The 18,252-nt window shown below is 38.7% G+C and overlaps 1 protein-coding gene and 1 long non-coding RNA gene across 6 annotated transcripts; both read left to right on the forward strand.

The window, feature by feature from the left end:
* The first annotated feature begins 8,343 nt into the window (after positions 1-8,343).
* Positions 8,344-9,157, forward strand: LOC138913577 (uncharacterized). 4 transcript variants are annotated; one of them, XR_011419362.1, is made up of 4 exons: positions 8,347-8,470; positions 8,549-8,609; positions 8,678-8,868; positions 8,933-9,157. It is a non-coding gene; the product is annotated as an uncharacterized lncRNA (long non-coding RNA). The 4 variants fall into 4 exon arrangements; XR_011419361.1 differs by having other exon boundaries at positions 8,344-8,609; XR_011419363.1 differs by lacking the exon at positions 8,549-8,609 and having other exon boundaries at positions 8,347-8,415; positions 8,933-9,156.
* A 4,933-nt stretch (positions 9,158-14,090) lies between these two features.
* LOC108064439 (uncharacterized) lies at positions 14,091-17,558 on the forward strand. Of its 2 annotated transcripts, none has more exons than XM_070217150.1 (3): positions 14,091-14,536; positions 15,107-15,310; positions 16,403-17,558. In XM_070217150.1, exons 1-3 carry the CDS (start codon positions 14,454-14,456, stop codon positions 17,415-17,417), a joined length of 1,302 nt encoding a protein of 433 aa, XP_070073251.1. In that variant the 5' UTR covers positions 14,091-14,453; the 3' UTR covers positions 17,418-17,558. The 2 variants fall into 2 exon arrangements, with proteins under 2 accessions (XP_070073251.1, XP_017007445.2); XM_017151956.3 differs by having other exon boundaries at positions 14,092-14,536; positions 16,400-17,558.
* Positions 17,559-18,252: the final 694 nt, after the last annotated feature.

Here is an 18,252-nt window from a genome sequence, read left to right on the forward strand (position 1 = left end):
AGCTTGTTTGTTTTTCGCAAAACCCTTCCATTGTTTTGGCCGACATACTGGCACTTCGCTGGCGTTTTGATGAGCAGCACAGCTGCTTTAGTTGCGATTATAATATTCAAATTGCTGGCAGCTTCAGCTGATGATTAATTTAAAACTTTGGGAAAAGAGTTCTTCGCACAACGATGGGAAAATATGAACTTTGTTCATTTATTAATGAGTTTACTAGAATATTTCGCCATACTTTCCTACATATATATTTTAAGAAATTTTTTAGTTGGGAATTTTTTTTTGTGGTGATTTTAAATTTGCCCGCTACAATAGGCCCAAACAACATCCACATTAGTATCATATCCTATCCATTTACTTTCGTTTTTATAAGACTATAACAATTTTCTAAATTTTTCAAAATTTTTTATACACCCGCCATCCATTCTTGCGGCTTTTAATTTTCCGGTCTGGTACAGAACATAAATATTTAAGTGCTGCCAAATTGCAGAATTTATTTAGCTTATAAACTTACCACGAAAAAAGCTGTCAAAGTGTAGAACTTGGAAGGAAAGAAAAAGCACAATGAAAACGGACGGCTTTGGTACTGAAACGAAAAGCTTTTGGAAGCCAATACCTGTCGTTTGTTAAATGCTATAAAAGTTTAGATTTAAAATCGTATGATTAAACTTAACTTCCCTAAGAGAAATTAAAATGATATTAACCAGTAGTGGATTCAGAATTTTATGTTGTATTCTTTTTTATTACCATATTTCACTTTTCATCCGAATGGGTGCTTTTATTCCCAAACTTACACTTTTCCCGCAAATCATCGCATGTTTTAAAATTTCATTTATAAGAAAGAAATTGTTATATATTTTACATAATTATACCATACTAAATTTTGATTATTCCACTAAATATGATTTTATAAATATAGTTTAGAGCAACACAATAATTAAGAATCAAAGTGCAATAATTTCTAAAAAAAATAAATGGCTTTTGGGCCCAACTTGGAACTATAATTTTCCGCGCTTAGGTCCGATCCCTAACCATCTACCATTGACCGAACCCACAACCACTCAGGACGTGACCCATGTTGAGCTAATAGAGAGTTGGTTTTTACGCGAGTTCGCGCTTTTGTAAAACGCGACAAAGCGCCAGGACTCCGAGGTGAGATGAGGAACTGCGCCTGGAATCCTGCAGGCTGCTGTTCTGTGAAAAATCCACGCTTTTGCCCATCGGCCATTGCCGCCTTTGATTTGATTAATTGATGCATTAAGCTCATTTACGCATAATTAATGCCACTTCAATGTGTGTTTGAAATATTTTTTGCCTGCCTTTATTTTTTTTTGATTTGCAAAAATGATTTTTTTATTTGACGCTGTGAAATGCAGCATAATCAGGAATTCAAGTCGTGCGACAACAGAAAAACTGATTTTCCAGCCTCGGGGCAAACGAAAACGAGGTGCAGTGGGAAAAATAGGAAAAGCGAAAAGAAGAAGAAGCGGAAGTACAAATTCAACATCTTGGCATGTTTGTCTGTTGACTGACAGTGCAGTCTGTGTGAGTGTGTGCGGCAGATATGTCCTCTGTCTGTTTGCAGATACAGATAAGATGTCTTCTATATACGTGTGGGGGTGCATATGCTGCATATAGAGTCGCAGCTAAACCGAAGCCATATCAGAGCCACCTGGAAGCGTGGCAGTTGCAACTACGTGACTCCCTCGAAAAGAGCTCGGAAAAATTCCTATTTTTTATGAAGTTTATGACACACAGGAGAAAAATTTAAGTAATATTTTTTATATGAATAATCTGGAAATAGTATTGATTGTAATTTGTAAAAGTTCGGTTAGCTTGAAAACTAATCAAACAAACTATTACAATTTTTCGTAGAATTCTGGGACCCCCGGATAATGTAAAATTAGTGATAAATATTAGTCATTCACTTACAACTTACAAATTTGTCAGGACCGAATACTTCTTGAACAATAAACTTTTTGATAAAATAACTTTTAATTTCTTTATGTGCATTCTTGGCGAACATCTCAAAAACTGAAGACAAAATGGATGCCGCATGCTAATGCAAAAACTTTTCCATTTCTTGTCTAATTTGGGTCATTTCCTTAAAGTGCAGCTGGCGATGAATTTTAGCCATGTCTTGGAGCGAAAGCAATTACAGATAAGATCGACTCATTTCGCAGGCCTTTAGCTTTAGCTGTTTGCCAAGTGTTGGGAATTTCGCTTTTCACACTTGCCACACTGAGTGGTGATAAGCATCGGCCACTGTCACTTGCATTATGCCCGTCGCCACACCATCCATATATATATTGCATTTGGGTTTCGCTTTCCTTTTGCCCAGTGACACAGATTGATGGCAGGCAGCTGATTAATTGCAATTTGCGTCATAATTCTAGAAGCCAGTCCAGCCAGGAGCCCTGCTTCCTTCGCTTCCTGGCCCTAACGGTTTCCCAAAGGTTGGCAGCGGTAAACAGGAAGTGGCGCTCAGGGAACTCAAGGTGCCGCCAGTCATTGAACTCTCCGTCTAGTAGGGTTGGAAAAGTATATATAAGCAGTTCGAAAATTATGGAAAATCAGTAAATTAAATAACAATTGTATTAAGCTTTGTGCTTGACTCCAATAGTTGTGGGATAATATTAAAAATGTTACTCCAACATAATATTTCCGAAGAAAAACTATAAAACAAAAATTCGACAAAGGGGTACAAAATTCGTTGGAACTTTTGGGTAATTACTTATTTTTTTAAATAATAAAATATAAGGGCATAGGGGAACAAGCCTGGGAAAACTGCCCCAGGCGATATTGCAAAATTTTAGATGAGGATTGGTAGATAGGAACCTAATCGATAAGAATTCCAATTTTCAAATATTTTGATCCGCTGGTTTACGAGTAATCTGCCGCAACTAAAGAACATATCACTTGATTTATCTTCCCTTCGGTGGTTCTTGAGAGAACTTTTTTGATGCCAATAATTTTTGTGTTAACCTTCAAGAATGTCAGCCAATCTTTGGATTTTTACCATTCTTATAAGCTACCAAAAATCGCGATTCAAAATTTCAAAAAATTGGTTCAAGACTTTCCAAGTCTGACAACACCGCCAGTTTTTTACAGTTTGTGTGTCCTATAACCATCTACTTGATATAAAAAATTCATAATTTTTCGAGTGGTGCAACAGTGTTAAACAAACAAAAAACTGAAGAATTTATTTCTAGAAGGCTAGGAATGGAGTCAATAAAATATATTTGGCTTGTAAATAGTTAGTTCTAAGACCAGAATTATTATCAAAGAGTAAAGTTTTTAATATTATGGGTGAAAAGTGGTCCAAATTATAAAATGCTTGGCATGTAAATGTTTGCTTGTAATTGATTTAATAGGGACCCAGTCCCAGTCTAGTCCCCACAGCTTCGAATTTCATATCCTCCCTGGACAGAGATTTTATAAGAAATCCTTTGAGCATGGATGATCAACAAATACTTTAATTATGTGATTCTAAAGAATTCGCGGTCCAAAGAGGATTATTTAATATGCGAGATTTCGGCACCGTTGTTATTGCGCGAAATTGTTAACAATTTGTTATCATGCTCCGCATATTAAAGCTTTAAAATTACTATCTTGCTTTTTAGAATAACGATGGTACCGAAAGGATCGCAATTTAAATAATCCTCTTTGGACCGCGAATTCTTTAGAATCACATAATTAAAGTATTTGTTGGTCATCCATGCTCAAAGGATATCTTATAAAATCTCTGTCCAGGGAGGATATGAAATTCGAAGCTGTGGGGACTAGACTGGGACTGGGTCTCTATTAAATCAATTACAAGCAAACATTTACATGCCAAACATTTTATAATTTGGACCACTTTTCACCCATAATATTAAAAACTTTACTCTTTGATAATAATTCTGGTCTTAGAACTAACTATTTACAAGCCAAATATATTTTATTGACTCCATTCCTAGCCTTCTAGAAATAAATTCTTCAGTTTTTTGTTTGTTTAACACTGTTGCACCACTCGAAAAATTATGAATTTTTTATATGAAGTAGATGGTTATAGGACACACAAACTGTAAAAAACTGGCGGTGTTGTCAGACTTGGAAAGTCTTGAACCAATTTTTTGAAAATTTGAATTGCGATTTTTGGTAGCTTATGAGAATGGTAAAAATCCAAAGATTGGCTGACATTCTTGAAGGTTAACACAAAAATTATTGGCATCAAAAAAGTTTTCTCAAGAACCACCGAAGGGAAGATACATCAAGTGATATGTTCTTTAGTTGCGGCAGATTACTCGTAAACCAGCGGATCAAAATATTTGAAAATTGGAATTCTTATCGATTAGGTTCCTATCTACCAATCCTCATCTAAAATTTTGCAATATCGCCTGGGGCAGTTTTCCCAGGCTTGTTCCCCTATGCCCTTTATCAATCATTCATTATCAAAATAGAGTCAATTGTGCTGTGTACGAATTCTTTTTAATTTTGGTTAGCAGGAGATTTTTAACTAACACAATAAATTATATCAATTTGTATTTTATTATATTTTTATTTATTATATTTGAATTGGTCTAGTTAAAGCAATTAATATAAATTACGGCCCCTTGTCTGCCGAAATCTAAAAGGAATGCATTTCATTCAAATTTAATCCTCATAAAATATACATTCTTGTTGCAGCACATCCCATCCTTAGCCTCCTAAAACTTTTCCATCCCGTATAGTCACAAAGCAAATTCACCATTTCCCTTTTTCGATTCGGTTTGAGTGGAGGCCCTGCATTTCGCTGATGAGGGTAATTAAAAAGTTTTCACACCCCCGCCAAAAAACCGCAGAATGCAGGCAAATTGGTTGTAATGCAGGGATTGTAATCGCTTTAAATCTATAGGGTTAGGATGAACTGCAGATGCGTATGGAATAGCTGCCAGTGCTCTTGACTAATTCCCCAAAGACCGGGCCACCCCATCCGCAGTTCCTCCTCTTTGAGTCATCGAGAATGACGACGTCAACGACTTTGACTTTGTGCAGCAAAAACTTTTGCGTCTGCCAAAGTTTTATGACAAATTTTTGTGATTATGCAGCCTCCTCTGTGCTGCCGAAAAAAAGGAGCAAAATTTCCTATGCATTTGTTTGCCGGGAATGCAAATTAGATTTTAAATAGTTTTCGGTTTGATTGCAGAGCGTCGTAGGTCGACGGTCGTCGTCCATCTGGATCTGCCTAGATCAAATGCCTAATGCCATTTCAATTTCGGTAATTTGAAAAGGGGGATGCCTTAAAGTCTGCCGCTGGACCGCAGTAAGCTCTATGGGGTCGAGCCACCCTTAAATGCATTTGACTTTTGCTTTCAAGCTCTGCAATTCCCTGCCATCCCTACCCTGAATAATGTGCCCAACCCGTTGCGGCCACAAAAGCAACTAATTAAGAAATTAAAATAAAAAAATGGTCAAAAAAGTGAGCAAAAAATCGAGAATGCACTTTGCATGCAAATTTTATAAAAAATTAAACACAACAGCCAGCCGAGTGCAGCGGCAAAAAGTGCAACTCTTGCACAACGCCTAAAAGGGGTGGGGCTCGGGCTGGCCTTAACCCCCCGGTTAACCCATCCCTTAACCCCTTGTACGCCCATCATCATCACCCCATGTTTTTCGCAGCAAAACGATGACAATGACAGAAAATTGCACAGCTACAGAAATACCTTAAAGGCTCCTCAAAAAGGCAGCTGCCGAAGGGTTGAGATAGGCTTTGGTTTGAGTTGTTCCCCGAACAAAGGACCCTGGATACCTGCACCACCCCTCTCCACCCAAAAGGACAAATTGCAAAATCCGCAGCTCCGTTTTCGTTTTTCGGTTGCCCTCAAACTGTGTTCTGTTTTTAAGTTTTTCCTGTTTTTCACCCTGTTCTGTATGCAATGCAACGGAAATGTGAATGCACCGTAAAGTGAAGTGAAAAATGCACTTGAATTTTCCTATTTTTCCCTAACTGTTTAATCTGCTCCTCTTCTTCTCTCTGCTTTTTTATTGTAATTTTCGAAGGCCAAAAAAACGAGTAGTGTAAAAAAAATGTAGAAATTAAAATGAGCGCTGCAAACGAGAAACAAACGTAGGCATCATAATTTTCCTAGCCATCTCTAAGCGGCTGTGGGGGAAAAGAGGGCGTGGCGGGGGCGTGGCATGTGCATGTACAACAAGAACAACAGCGGCAAGAACAACAATGTAAGCGCCCACGTACCAACGCCAGTGCTGAAAGGTGCCCTCAGTGGGTTTTCGATGGGTGGTAGAATGGGTTTTTCTTCATTTTTTGTTGTATTTTTTTGGAACAGGTGAGGGGCTAGGCGACTTGTTAGCGTGCTGCTTGTTCATCAACAATGCAGCGTTGTCGCCGCTTCTTCTTCTTCAACGTCGTCGTCTTGCAGGAAAATTTCATTTTCCATGAGGGTTGCCCAGCACACACATACGAGCTCCAAAATCAGGGCTGCCTGAGAAACTGCAGCTTGCTCGCTGATTTCTCTTAATTATGCCCTCGCCGAGGAAATTTTAAGGGAATCATTCTGAACAGCCAAGCTGGAACTACCACACTTGTTCTTAAAATAATACTTTTTAACCTTTTACCAAAGAAAACTTTAAGCTAAATATGCATATATATTATTAACTATTTTTAATAAAAATTTTTTATTAAATGTTGTATAAAAGTATGCAATATAAAATATGTAATTTTTCTTAAAAATCAATAGAATCTTATTGGCCAAAGGATAAGTTACATTTGAGGAACCAAAACCTATAAACAAAAAACAAATTACATTAAAAGTTAAGGCTTGTTCATACTCTGTCTAGAATTTATCGTTTACATTCTTTCGCTTATTTACTTTTAGTTCAATATTTTAAATATATTAGTTTAATATGTTTAATTTTATTACTTATGGTACCTATAGCTGATTATATATAGCATAGATCAGAACTATCAGTGATTTTAAATGGATATTTCCAGGGTATTTAAACTTCCCCCTATCACAAGAACACAGCTATTTCTTATGCACTCGCTTAATATCTACCTGTCCCTTTCTCCCACCCCAACAAGCTGGTGTTGCCGAAAAAAAGAAGAGTACGAAATTAAAAGAATTTTTGTTAAAAGCGCTTCAAGTGGGTACTACGATGTCGTTGTTGTTGTCGTCTCCTGGCTTCGCAATCCATCCACCTGTCCTGCCGCCGTGTATATGTGTATGTGAGTGTGTGTCTCTTGACTCGAAACACCTCATATTCGCCGGTATGTGTGTGTGAGTGTGAGAGTGGGCGGTGGGGGAATCCCCGTCCCCTGGCGCTCCTCACCTGAAGCGCGGGTGCAGTGACACGACGACAGCTTCGCGCTTTTGGCTTTGACGTTTGCTGCTTGATTTTCAGCTGTAGCTTTTAATTTTTATTTTAATTTTAATTTTTTGTCCGTTTTTTATTTATGTGAATAATTTGTGGGCGACTCGCGAGAGTGTGTGGGTGGTTCTTGGCGACTTGATGTGGGTGTGTGTGTGTGTACGGGAGCAATATGTGAGGCATGATCCCAGCGGGAATGTGAGAAGTTGGTTTTTGTGTTCTTGAAATCCTGTTCCTTTTTGCAGGCGGCGGTGTAGGGATAGATAATTTCTGAGCGTTAAATGAGGGTGGGTTTCTGAGTAGCATCAATATCAGGCCATTTATGCGCTGTGTGATTTCTGTGGCACTACGATTATAATATTTTTTAACAAAAAAAATCACCAACTTATAATATTAAAAAATCCTATGATTTACACCAAAACCAAAAGACTTGTTCTCACATTTAGTTTTAATTTTCAGTAATTTTAAAAGTCGTAGAAAAAATATTAATAATTGTTAATCAAAAAAATTAAACTATATAACATTATTATCATAATGTCTATAATGATAATATTAATTTATTTTACTCAACATTTTTCAAATAATAATAAGGATGAATGTGGGATTCAACCAAATTATAGAGAAAAGCCACGGTAAGACGATTAAAATATTTGATCACATTTATCAAGGAATTACATTAAATTACAAAGAAAACTATTGTTGTTTTTTACATTTTTAAACATTTTCTGTGAAATAAAATAATTTGTTCGTCAGATCGTGGCCTAAGCCATTTTTAAGTGTTGTTAAAATATAAAAATTCGTTTTGGTGGTATTGATAACACGAAAAATGCCTAATATACCTATAATATACGTAACCTTTAATGATTACGGTCCCTGAAAAGTATTGTTTAAATATTTATTCGGCGCCAAAGTGTGACCCAACTTTACAACGAAATTTACCCCACATTTATCTGCATTTTGTATGGTATTATCAAAAATATAATGCAGGGTCACATCATTTTTAAATTTGTTGGAAAAAGTGAAAAAAAAGTGAAAATAGTTAATTTTAATCTAAAAAACAATAAAAAGGTGCGTGATAAAATGAATTTTGTCTTTTTATAACCTTTATTTCAGCGTTACAAAGGTTAGTATCACAGATATTTTCGCCATTAATAAATATACGCCTCCGGATGCTATCTTCAACACAAATTCTGCATTTCAGTGACACTTGAAATGTTTTTAATCTTTACCAGTGGTAAATGGTGTGAGGTGTTCATTAAATGGTTGTATAAATAGTACTTCAGTACTAACTTAGTTGTTTAACTTAATCAAAATATTACATTCATTTCAGCCAGGCCGACTGAGACTTCTTGGGACCAGAAGTGTTGCGCCTGCGTTTGTCATATTTTATTTTTTCTTCTCATAGTTTTTGGTATAGATACCCGACATAAAACAACTGAACAGAGGGTAAATGATCGGCCATGGCAAACCAGGCATAATTTCTAGAGAGATCCTTTAATTTTGTGCGGAGACCTAATAATGGTAATTACTCTTATTATTATTCCTGGTCTTACATTCATATCTAAATTATGTTTGATATTTTCAGAAGACAGACAAGAAATGGATATCTAAGTACTGCATTCGGCCAAGCAAAACCCGGGAATGCTTCATTAAAAATTTGTAGTTCCAATGCTTCGATAATAAATACACAAACAAATATTACAAAAAAACATGATTTTTATTGTGGAAAATCAGATACTGCAAAGCAGTGCAAAACCAAAACTGCGAGGGTCTGGAAAAACCAAAACTGGGAGGGTGTAGAAAAACAGATATTGCAAGTGGAGGAAAACCATAACTGGGTACGTGTGGAAAATCTATAATGCGGGAAGTCGAAAAACCAGTGGATTTTGTCCTGCATTCTTCTGCCAGAGATCCAGATAGAAACCTCATTTCCCCCTTACTTTTTGTGTCACCCCCGTGTATTTTGAAACCAGAGATGGAAGAAATGTAAGGGGTGAATGAGGTTTAGTCCCTTCCGCTTCTATGGAGAAACCTCTTGAAAATATGTTATTTTCCAGAGGAATTTTCCCGGTGGGATGATTTGTTGGGTCTGTCTGTGACAGGCATTTTTGATTCGAGTTGCCTGCCGCGAAATTCTAAAGGATTTTGCTATGGAAAGCCATTTGCATGTGACCTTTGATAATCCAATATTTAGTTTATCAATTTGCAGGCTTCATTTTATGCTACCAATAAAATTTGATAAATAGGTTCGTTAGATTTTAGTCATATTTAAAAAAAAAAAAATTGTAGGTGCATTGAAAGGTAAGATATCTGAAAATAAAACATATTCCAATATCTTTTATTTATATTAATTTTAGGTATTAAGGTAAATATTTAATTAACATTTTTGTCCATAGTCGAAGAATTAATTTGTTTGGAAGTTGTAATTAAATGTCGAAATATGTACGAAATCCTAATTCCTAATTATCGGATCTTTTGAGAAAATTATTCTTTAAATGTATGATTTTTAATAAATAATAATGAGTAATGTAATTTTTTTATATTTAAAATGAATTTTTAACTAACTATATTTAGTTAAAAAAATTAAGTAAGTGTATGAATCGCAGGGTGTTGAATTCCAGTCCTTCCGTGTCACTGCCGTATTTGCCCAAAACCATTTTTTGTGATTTTATTTGGATTTTAATTTTGTTGTGGCTTGTACTTGGCTTTTACATACTCCCCCCGGTCGAGCGTCCCGCCTCCTCTCCGAGGAAATCCCACTCCCACTTGCCATTTGCCTTTGGGCCACTGCGATGCTGATGCTTTGGTGCTTTGGTGCTACCTGGCTTAGCATTTTAGCGATGCATAATTAATCTGCGAGCGCAGGGTATGAGTGCGGGGTGCCGAGGCTTCCCTTTCACTCTATCATCCCCTGCGCCACTTCAATAAAATATCTTTTATTTTATTTTTAGTGCAGCTTTTCACTGCTGAAAAAATGTTTTTCATGTATCTGATGCTGCCCACCCCCCCTTTTTTCGGGGGGACGGTGATGTAAAAGCGCAAAAATGTGACGGGCACGCTTGAGTGCGGCCCTCGTTCCCCATTTGTTTGTAGCCCTTAAACCTTCTACCTCCTACGTTTTGGGCCAGGAACCCCTGGCCATGTTGTGTGTATTGTTTGTCAAACAACTTGAGGGCCGAAAGCGCTCTTACCTGTGGGCAGGGTAAGGTAAGAGTGTTCCTCAATGGGGGTAATGACTTATGGACTATCCCAGATATATCTGATCCTCCAGCTCGAGTTACAGCAAAGTTACAGCGTCTTGGTTAATCAGGGGTTAGGGGTTCTAAGGGTCGGAATAAGGGATAAGCCATGCATGAGCGCCCGGGTTATTGTTGCGTGGCCTTTTTAATTGGCCAGCCGGATGTCGGGTTAATGTTGCTGCAACTTCTTTCGCACATTTAATTATTCGCCGGCAACAAAACAAAGGCGAACGCATTACATTTTTAATTTGAAAGCGGAAGCGGGCGCCCTGAAAAAACTGCTTAATTTTCAGGAGTGTTTGCTTAGATTATTTCATTAAATTGACCAGCGACGGGCAAAGGACAAAGCTGCCTGGCCTTTGTCCAGGCCAAAGGATCCACGATCCAGGACAATGCCGACAGAGAGAGAGAGAGCGGACAAACAAAAGTGTTGGCGGATAGCAAAAAGTTTGGCCAGACTCCCAGGACTCCTGCCATAAACGCCAAAACGCCAAGGACTCTGGCCTGCCAAGGGGGTGGAACGTGCACTTAATTAAAGATAAGAATTAACTGCTGATTAGTAGTTCTTCTTTACACTTGACACTGTGCTCTGTCGACCGGCTGGCAGTCCTAGTCCTTCTTGTAGTAGCACTCCTTCTAGTCCAAGTCAAAGTCCAGGCACGTACTTCTCCGCCGTCTTGGTCTTCGCCTTGGCCTAACGAGTTTTTATTTTTGTTTCCCAGACCGCCGAAAAAGTTTATTTAGCACTGCCTGCTTAGGGTTTTCAAAGACCTAATGTAGCCAAATGATTTATGCACTCGCCCAGACACCATTTGGGTGGGGTTGCGCACATGCACTGGCCGCATTTGCGATAATTGATGTAGCCAAGTCTAGGCCTTCTTTTGATGTCCTTGCGGGAAGTATGTTGGTTTCTGCACCAGGAATGGCATACATTTTTGTTGATTGATTATTTCCTTTCCTTATACGTTTTTTAAAATAGAAAATATTTCTTTTGATTCAAGATTATCACAAATAAATAAGAAATAAATATTTAAGGTACATTAAAATACATCTTTGAAGTCTTTACGATTTTGTTCATTGAAAATGTAATTATTAAAGTTAATATCTTAAGGCTTCCTCGTTTAATGTCCTGAAAGAGTATTGCCAAAAACGACTATGATTTACCTCAAGCTTTTGTGTATAATTTAATGCTCCTACGTGTTAATCACGGCAATTAATGTATGCCTCCGCTTCTGTCCCAGCCTCCTCGATTGTCCTTCGAACACATACTTCACTGCGGGAGAGATACAGATACAGAAACAGCCATCGCAGACAGACACAGAACGAGCTGGAGATACAGATGCAGACCCATAAATATCTGGCACGTTCAACAACTCGAAGGGAAAAACTTTCGTTGGCACTTGGCTTAAATGCCTCATTTTCCAGTCATTAAATTCTGCTCGGCGCTTACTGACCAATTTCGGTGGCCATAAAATCTTGTAAAAATGTTGGTGGCAATTCGCCTACTTGGAAACTACAATATGTCCAAGTCAACTTGTTATTGACTCTCTGTCTCGGACCGAGGAGGTCCTGAAATATGTTGACAATGGCGCCAGCAACAAAAACTAAATATAAACACCCTATCCACGAAAAATACAGCCCCCCATTTATGTTCTCAAATTTTCAACCCCGCAAGGCATTTGACTTTTTGATATGCTTCCTATTTTTTTTGGACGCATCAGCAAAAGTCCTCTGGTTTCTTTTCTATAGTTTTTTTCTTAACATTTCCTGAAGCGAATTGGGTGGGGGGAGCGCGACAAATCAAAGCGTTACAAAGCTGGAAATGTGTGGAAAAGTTGCAGTGCAATTTATTATACGCTTTTGATTCTGCGATTCGGATTCTGGCTGATGTTGTTTTTCTTGCCTTCACGTTGTTGCTGGCACTGCGGAAATGTTAAATATTTGTTATTGCAGTCTAATGTTTCCGGTTTTACTAAAGACAACAGCCAGAGACGTTTGAGATTGTGCGGTGTATGATAGAATATTGTTGTACTTCTTTTATAAGCTGGGAACAGAAAAAAATATAATGAGATCTATTTTAAGAATATAGTAAATAAATACGTATTAATATATATTTAAATATTCATACATTAAGTTTTCTAAAAATATTTTTTTATATTTGTTATTTATATTTATATATCCCATTCGTATAGAAATGTTTCTGTGCTCTTTCGGGATAGTAAAACGTTACAAAGAAATGGTTATATATTTTATTTAATTAAAATATTCCTAAAAAAGTGATTCAAAATTAAAGTTGATGCATGTTCCTCAAAGATATATATATGTTAAGTGCATATATTCCAATATACCAGTACTTCTTAAGTTTTTAATGTGGAACTTCAAATTCTTCAAGCCACTTATATACCCAATATAAAACCCTATTCAATATAAAAATATTTTCTGGCAATGAAAACTATTAGCCCCAGTCATAAATCTTGAAGTCCACAGAGCGGGGGCAAAAAGGGGAGATGGTGTGGGTATGGGGGTATGGAGGGAAATGGAACCACCCGGCACGGCCGAAAGCCGGGTTCGACTAACCGCACAAGGGACCACAAGAACCGAGCTCCATTTGGCTGCGCAGACAGTGGCAAAGTCAGGGCCAGACATGGCACAATTATGACAATTTCTGATGCATAACGCTGCATCCATAGAGCTTTTAATGCAATAAACAAGCGACTGCAGCGTCATTAACACTGACAGGAATCGGGGAGCGCGGGTGGTGGGCGGCGATGAAGCCAAGGAGCATTCCCGGCCTTTTGTCGTTCACTAATTGTCTGGCCTGGCCGAAATGTGCAGCGCAGGCATGCAACGCAACGCTCCAATTCAGGTGTGTGTCAGTTGGCCGATGTCGCCACAAAACACTTTGCCGGCAATTGTCAGCTGGCAGTTGGGCACGCGTTATGAGCAGTGATGGGAGTGGTAAAACTCTTGTTTTAAGGTACAACAATAAATTAAAATGAAATATAAAAAATTTTTTGTATTTTGTATTCTTTGTATTTTTCTATTTTTATGATTTTATTTTATTTTTTTTAAATATTTTAATGGTTTGATTCCGAAATATTGATATTGATATTGGTGATGAAAATAAATTAAAAAGGTGACTAAAAATATGCAACAATGCTTTGTAAGACCAAAATTAATTCAAATAGATGACGTGTTTATTTTACAAGCATAAGGGTCTCTTAATTTTGATAAATAAACTCTAGTATATTTTAATAATTAACTATTATTCATTCAACAACACAAAGTTATAAACCTTTTCATTATTAATTCTTACAAAATTTAAAATCCTTAAATAAATTAAAGATTTTCAGTTGTTTTTTGTTTATCAATTTTTTATATTTAATAGTACTCGAAATCTGGTAGTCACGAGTGTCTTGTGGTACGACTACTTAACCACTTGCCATCACTGCCATCGAGTAGTAGTGTTAAGGCCGTTGCAGTTGCCAGTTGCTAGTTGTAGCCAAACTCACTTAGCAGCTGACAATGACAGTGCCCCCCTTCTGCACCACCAGCCCCCTCAAGTTCACCTGCGTTAATAGCCGCCTGCCAGCCAAGTGTCTGGCAAAGGTTTTGCCCAGTTGCCTAAACGACATTGTCACTTGCGGTTGGTTGGGCGCTCCATCTCCTGCTACTCCGGCTGCTCCTCCTCTGGCTCCTCATCCTGGTCGTCCTGCTTGCGGCTTCTGCAGTCGAGTTGCCATCGGTTTATGGCAGGTTTAACACCAGCGACAATGAAGCACGGTGCTGTGAAGTGATAAACATACGCGCGTTTTGCCACAAATCAATTAGCAATAATTGTGAATCGTGACCTTAAAGACAAACGAAATGTCAAACGGCCAAATGACGAGTCAGCTGAATTTGCAACAACAGCATCCGCTGCTGTCAGCCATTCCGGGAAATAATTATGCGTAAGCCGTGGCCGAAATGAGTTTCTATAAATGTTGGGTATCTATAACCAGAAAGCAAATTAAAGTCCTTGGAATTAATGAGTAACACAGTTTTTTTTTGCATTTTTTAATTTTCACTTTAAAAGACAGGAATTTACATTTTTTTTGTAGTTAAAAAAACCCGTTTAATTTCTTCGAAATTAAATATTCTTTTGAAATATTTCAAACCAAATGCTCAAGTATTGAGTTTAAGGAAACAAATAAATAATAAAATGATGTAATATAGGAAAATAAATTATTAACTATCATCATTAAAAAGGAACGTTCTTGTCCTAAAGATTCGTGCCTTATACATCTATTGCTTAATCAAAAGCAACAGGATTAAGTGTACCCTTTGACTTAAAGACCAAATGGTGAAGTGTCGGAAGCAACTCCCATCGACAGCGACCCCAGGCCCAAAAGGCAACCGCAGCGGGCGCGGACTGATACCTCAGGCACTTAGCCGGGCTAATGTGGGACACAAACAGGAGCGACGTCTCCGTCTCCATCTCCGTCTCGGCCACTCATTCCTCGTCTCCCCTTCACTTGCAGTCAAACGCAGCGCATGCATTACTATCCCAACCACTACTACCCGAGCCACTACTTCCCGGGCCATTACCACCAAGGACACCAAGGGTTCCAGGGGCAACATGGCCATCAGGGGCAGCTGGGGCAGCTGGGGCATCAGGCGGCCGCCAGCAGCCACAACGGTGCTTATGCGGCCACGGCGGCTGGCAGCGGACACTCCGGCTACGGGTAAGCAAATGGCCACCCCTACACAGAGAGAAAAGTCAAGCATATTTAAATTATATTTGATTTATTAATAACGAAAGATTATGAGATCGCCAAATAAGTTTTATTAAATATTTTTATACCCGTTACTCGTAGAGTAAAAGGGTATACTAGATTCGTGCAAAAGTATGTAACAGCTAGAAGGAAGCGTTTCCGACCCCATAAAGTATATATATTCTTGATCAGGGTAACTAGCCGAGTCGATCTAGCCATGTCCGTCTGTCCGTCTGTCCGTCTGTCCGTCTGTCCGTCTGTCCGTCTGTCCGTCTGTATGAACGCTGAGATCTCAGAAACTACAAAAGCTAGAAGGTTGAGATTTCCCACACATATTCTTTGGCTTCCTACGCAGCGCAAGTTTATTTTAGCCGAGCGCCACGCCCCCTCTAACGCCCACAATCGCCCACTAACGATTTTAAAATGGGTCCTGCGCCCACATCTTTAAAGATTTCCAAGAAGTATAAATGCAATTTTGTTGTGTATATTTATACCTATCGAAATGTAGAAGACACTTTTCAAATCGGACCATTCATTAAAAAGTTATACGCTTTATAAATTGTCAACATATATCTATCTCCCTCGCACTCCCTTTAGCTGAGTTACGATTATTAGTCGGGACACCAACCCGACACAGCGTTCGCACTCCCTTTAGCTGAGTGACGGGTATTAGATAGTCGGGACACCAACCCGACTATAGCGTTCTCTCTTGTTTTAAGCTTCAATTAATGTTAAAATAACTTTGTCATGATAACCCCTCAAACATTTAAAATTAGTTTTTAGCTTTTACCTTATACTCAGATTTCTTTCGACAAACAAATATAAATATATCAATTTATAAATTTAGACAGAAAGATGGTTATACTTATCAGTGATAGATTAGAATTTTGTCAAATATTAAAATTAAAATCCTAATAATACCCCATTATATGATTTAACTAAAGCTTTTCCAGCTGCCCCAGTCTATCTATTTTTCTCTCTGTGCATAAAGAGCCAAAGTCAAACCGGAAACCCGATCCCACTCCAAACGACTACCCTAATGCAAGTTTAAATTCGCAGCAGCATCGAGCCGTCCGTGGAGTATGAGCTGCCGCATGACCCACCCTCCGGCGGCTTCTCCTCCTTTCACTCCAGTAGTGCGGGCAGTGGGCCCGCATATCCACCGCACCACCCACCACCGCCGCCGCCGCCTCCGTCCACGAAATCGTCGAAGAAATCGAAGAAAAGCCCCGGCTCGGTGATGAACGCACTGACGCTGCTCTCGTTCTTCTTCTTCGTGAACATGCTGCAGAACTGCCTGAAGGATCACATGTCCGATATGAATCCCACCGTGATGGTGCTCACCGCCAGCGGCACTCGCAACCGATTCAACAAATTATCCGAGATGAATTCACGCGAACAGACCTCCACCACGGCCACCGAATCAGCGGCAGCATCATCTTGGAATCAGCAGCAGGCTGCTTTAGTTCCGGCCGTCGTGCCACCCAGCATACCGCCGCCCTCCATTGTTACGCCCACGGTCGTCCTGCAATCGCCCTACAGCGGCGTTCACTCGGAGGTGGCTAATAAACCCCAACGGCCGCAGTACCAGTCGCAGTACCCTCAGCCAAAACCCCATGATTATCGTCCCCACATCGTGGATGATGACGATGATTATAATTACGGGCAGCGCAGACCTCCTCCTCAGACCTCCAGTAACTCCGATTTCTATCCTAATCGCACCGCACACATCGACCACTCGTCCCGGCCCGACTTTGAATCGGACTCGGGGTCCGATTACTATCAGCACCACTACAACCCGTATGCCGGCACAAATTCCCGTCGGCATCCTTGGTCTTATGGCAGGCAGCGTTACTCATCCGCACCGTGGTCTTCAGCTTCGTTGGGCGCTCAGTCGGGCGTGAGCTCTTACTTGGATAATGCCCAGCGCCGGCAAGGTGATGATGACGATGGTCATGGTTATGGCCATAGGGATAGGGATGAAGATGGAGAAGGAGATGGGTATTGGGATGGCGACGAGGATGGTCAGCAGCGGCGACGCGGCGATGCTTTCTATACTCGCACACGCATTAATTGAATGCAAGAATCCCGCGCACATTTCTATGTTGCACGGAGGGGATTTGCTGCATTAACCCATTGCACAAAAATGGGGTGGAATAATGTGGATGAGTAGGAAGGTTTGAATGGATTTTCAGTGGAGCATAACCCGCGTTTATGGCTTAGAGCGCTTTATATTCTGTAAATATTATTAGAATCTATTATTTGAAGCTAAATACCTACAATTTAAATAGCTTTTATTTCTACTTTAAAAATAAACAGTATGTAAGAATATCAAATTTTGTTCTTAAAACTGGAAAGATTTTAACTAATTAAAAGAAGTTAAAATAGTTTTTACCTTTTTATTTATTTATTTTATTTACTTAATGATAACATCCTAGTGCTTCAAGTTTAAAAGAAAACTTCAATTTTATGCACTGGTCGCAAAGAATGGAAGTGATAATTTTAAATACAACGATTAAACATACATAAAAATTTTAAATGAAGATTAATTTACTCTGAAGATTTTCTAAAGATTTATTAAAAATAATAATTCTTTTTTTTAGATTTAATTTTTGGTGTTAATATCTTTATTTAAAAAGTATATTAATAATAATATCAAAGGGTAGAAAAAGGTGAACGTTTAATATCATTTAAGACTTAAAACCCCTGAACAACTTGGGTTAAAAATGCAAAGCTTACATGTATTTATAATTAAAAGCAAACAACGCGCATAAGAGCTGACAAAAAATGAATGGAAAAAGTCGGCGGCAAGCAGACACCCAGCAAGTTGGAATCGTAATGAAAATAAATGCTAATTTGTTGCACAACAAATTAAAAGTGCCCCCAGATTCTGTCCGGGCTAAGACTTTATT

The sequence above is a fragment of the Drosophila takahashii genome, chromosome 3R (genome assembly GCF_030179915.1).
Source record: "Drosophila takahashii strain IR98-3 E-12201 chromosome 3R, DtakHiC1v2, whole genome shotgun sequence".
Classification (NCBI taxonomy): Eukaryota; Metazoa; Arthropoda; class Insecta; order Diptera; family Drosophilidae; genus Drosophila; species Drosophila takahashii.

Excerpts from the sequence above, each read along its gene's own strand:
- LOC108064439 (XM_017151956.3), top strand. The coding sequence starts at position 14,454 with ATGTCAAACGGCCAAATGACGAGTCAGCTGAATTTGCAACAACAGCAT. Across the intron at positions 14,537-15,106 it reads ATTCCGGGAAATAATTATGC|TCAAACGCAGCGCATGCATT; the intron begins GTAAGCCGTGGC and ends CTTCACTTGCAG. Across the intron at positions 15,311-16,399 it reads AGCGGACACTCCGGCTACGG|CAGCATCGAGCCGTCCGTGG; the intron begins GTAAGCAAATGG and ends TTAAATTCGCAG.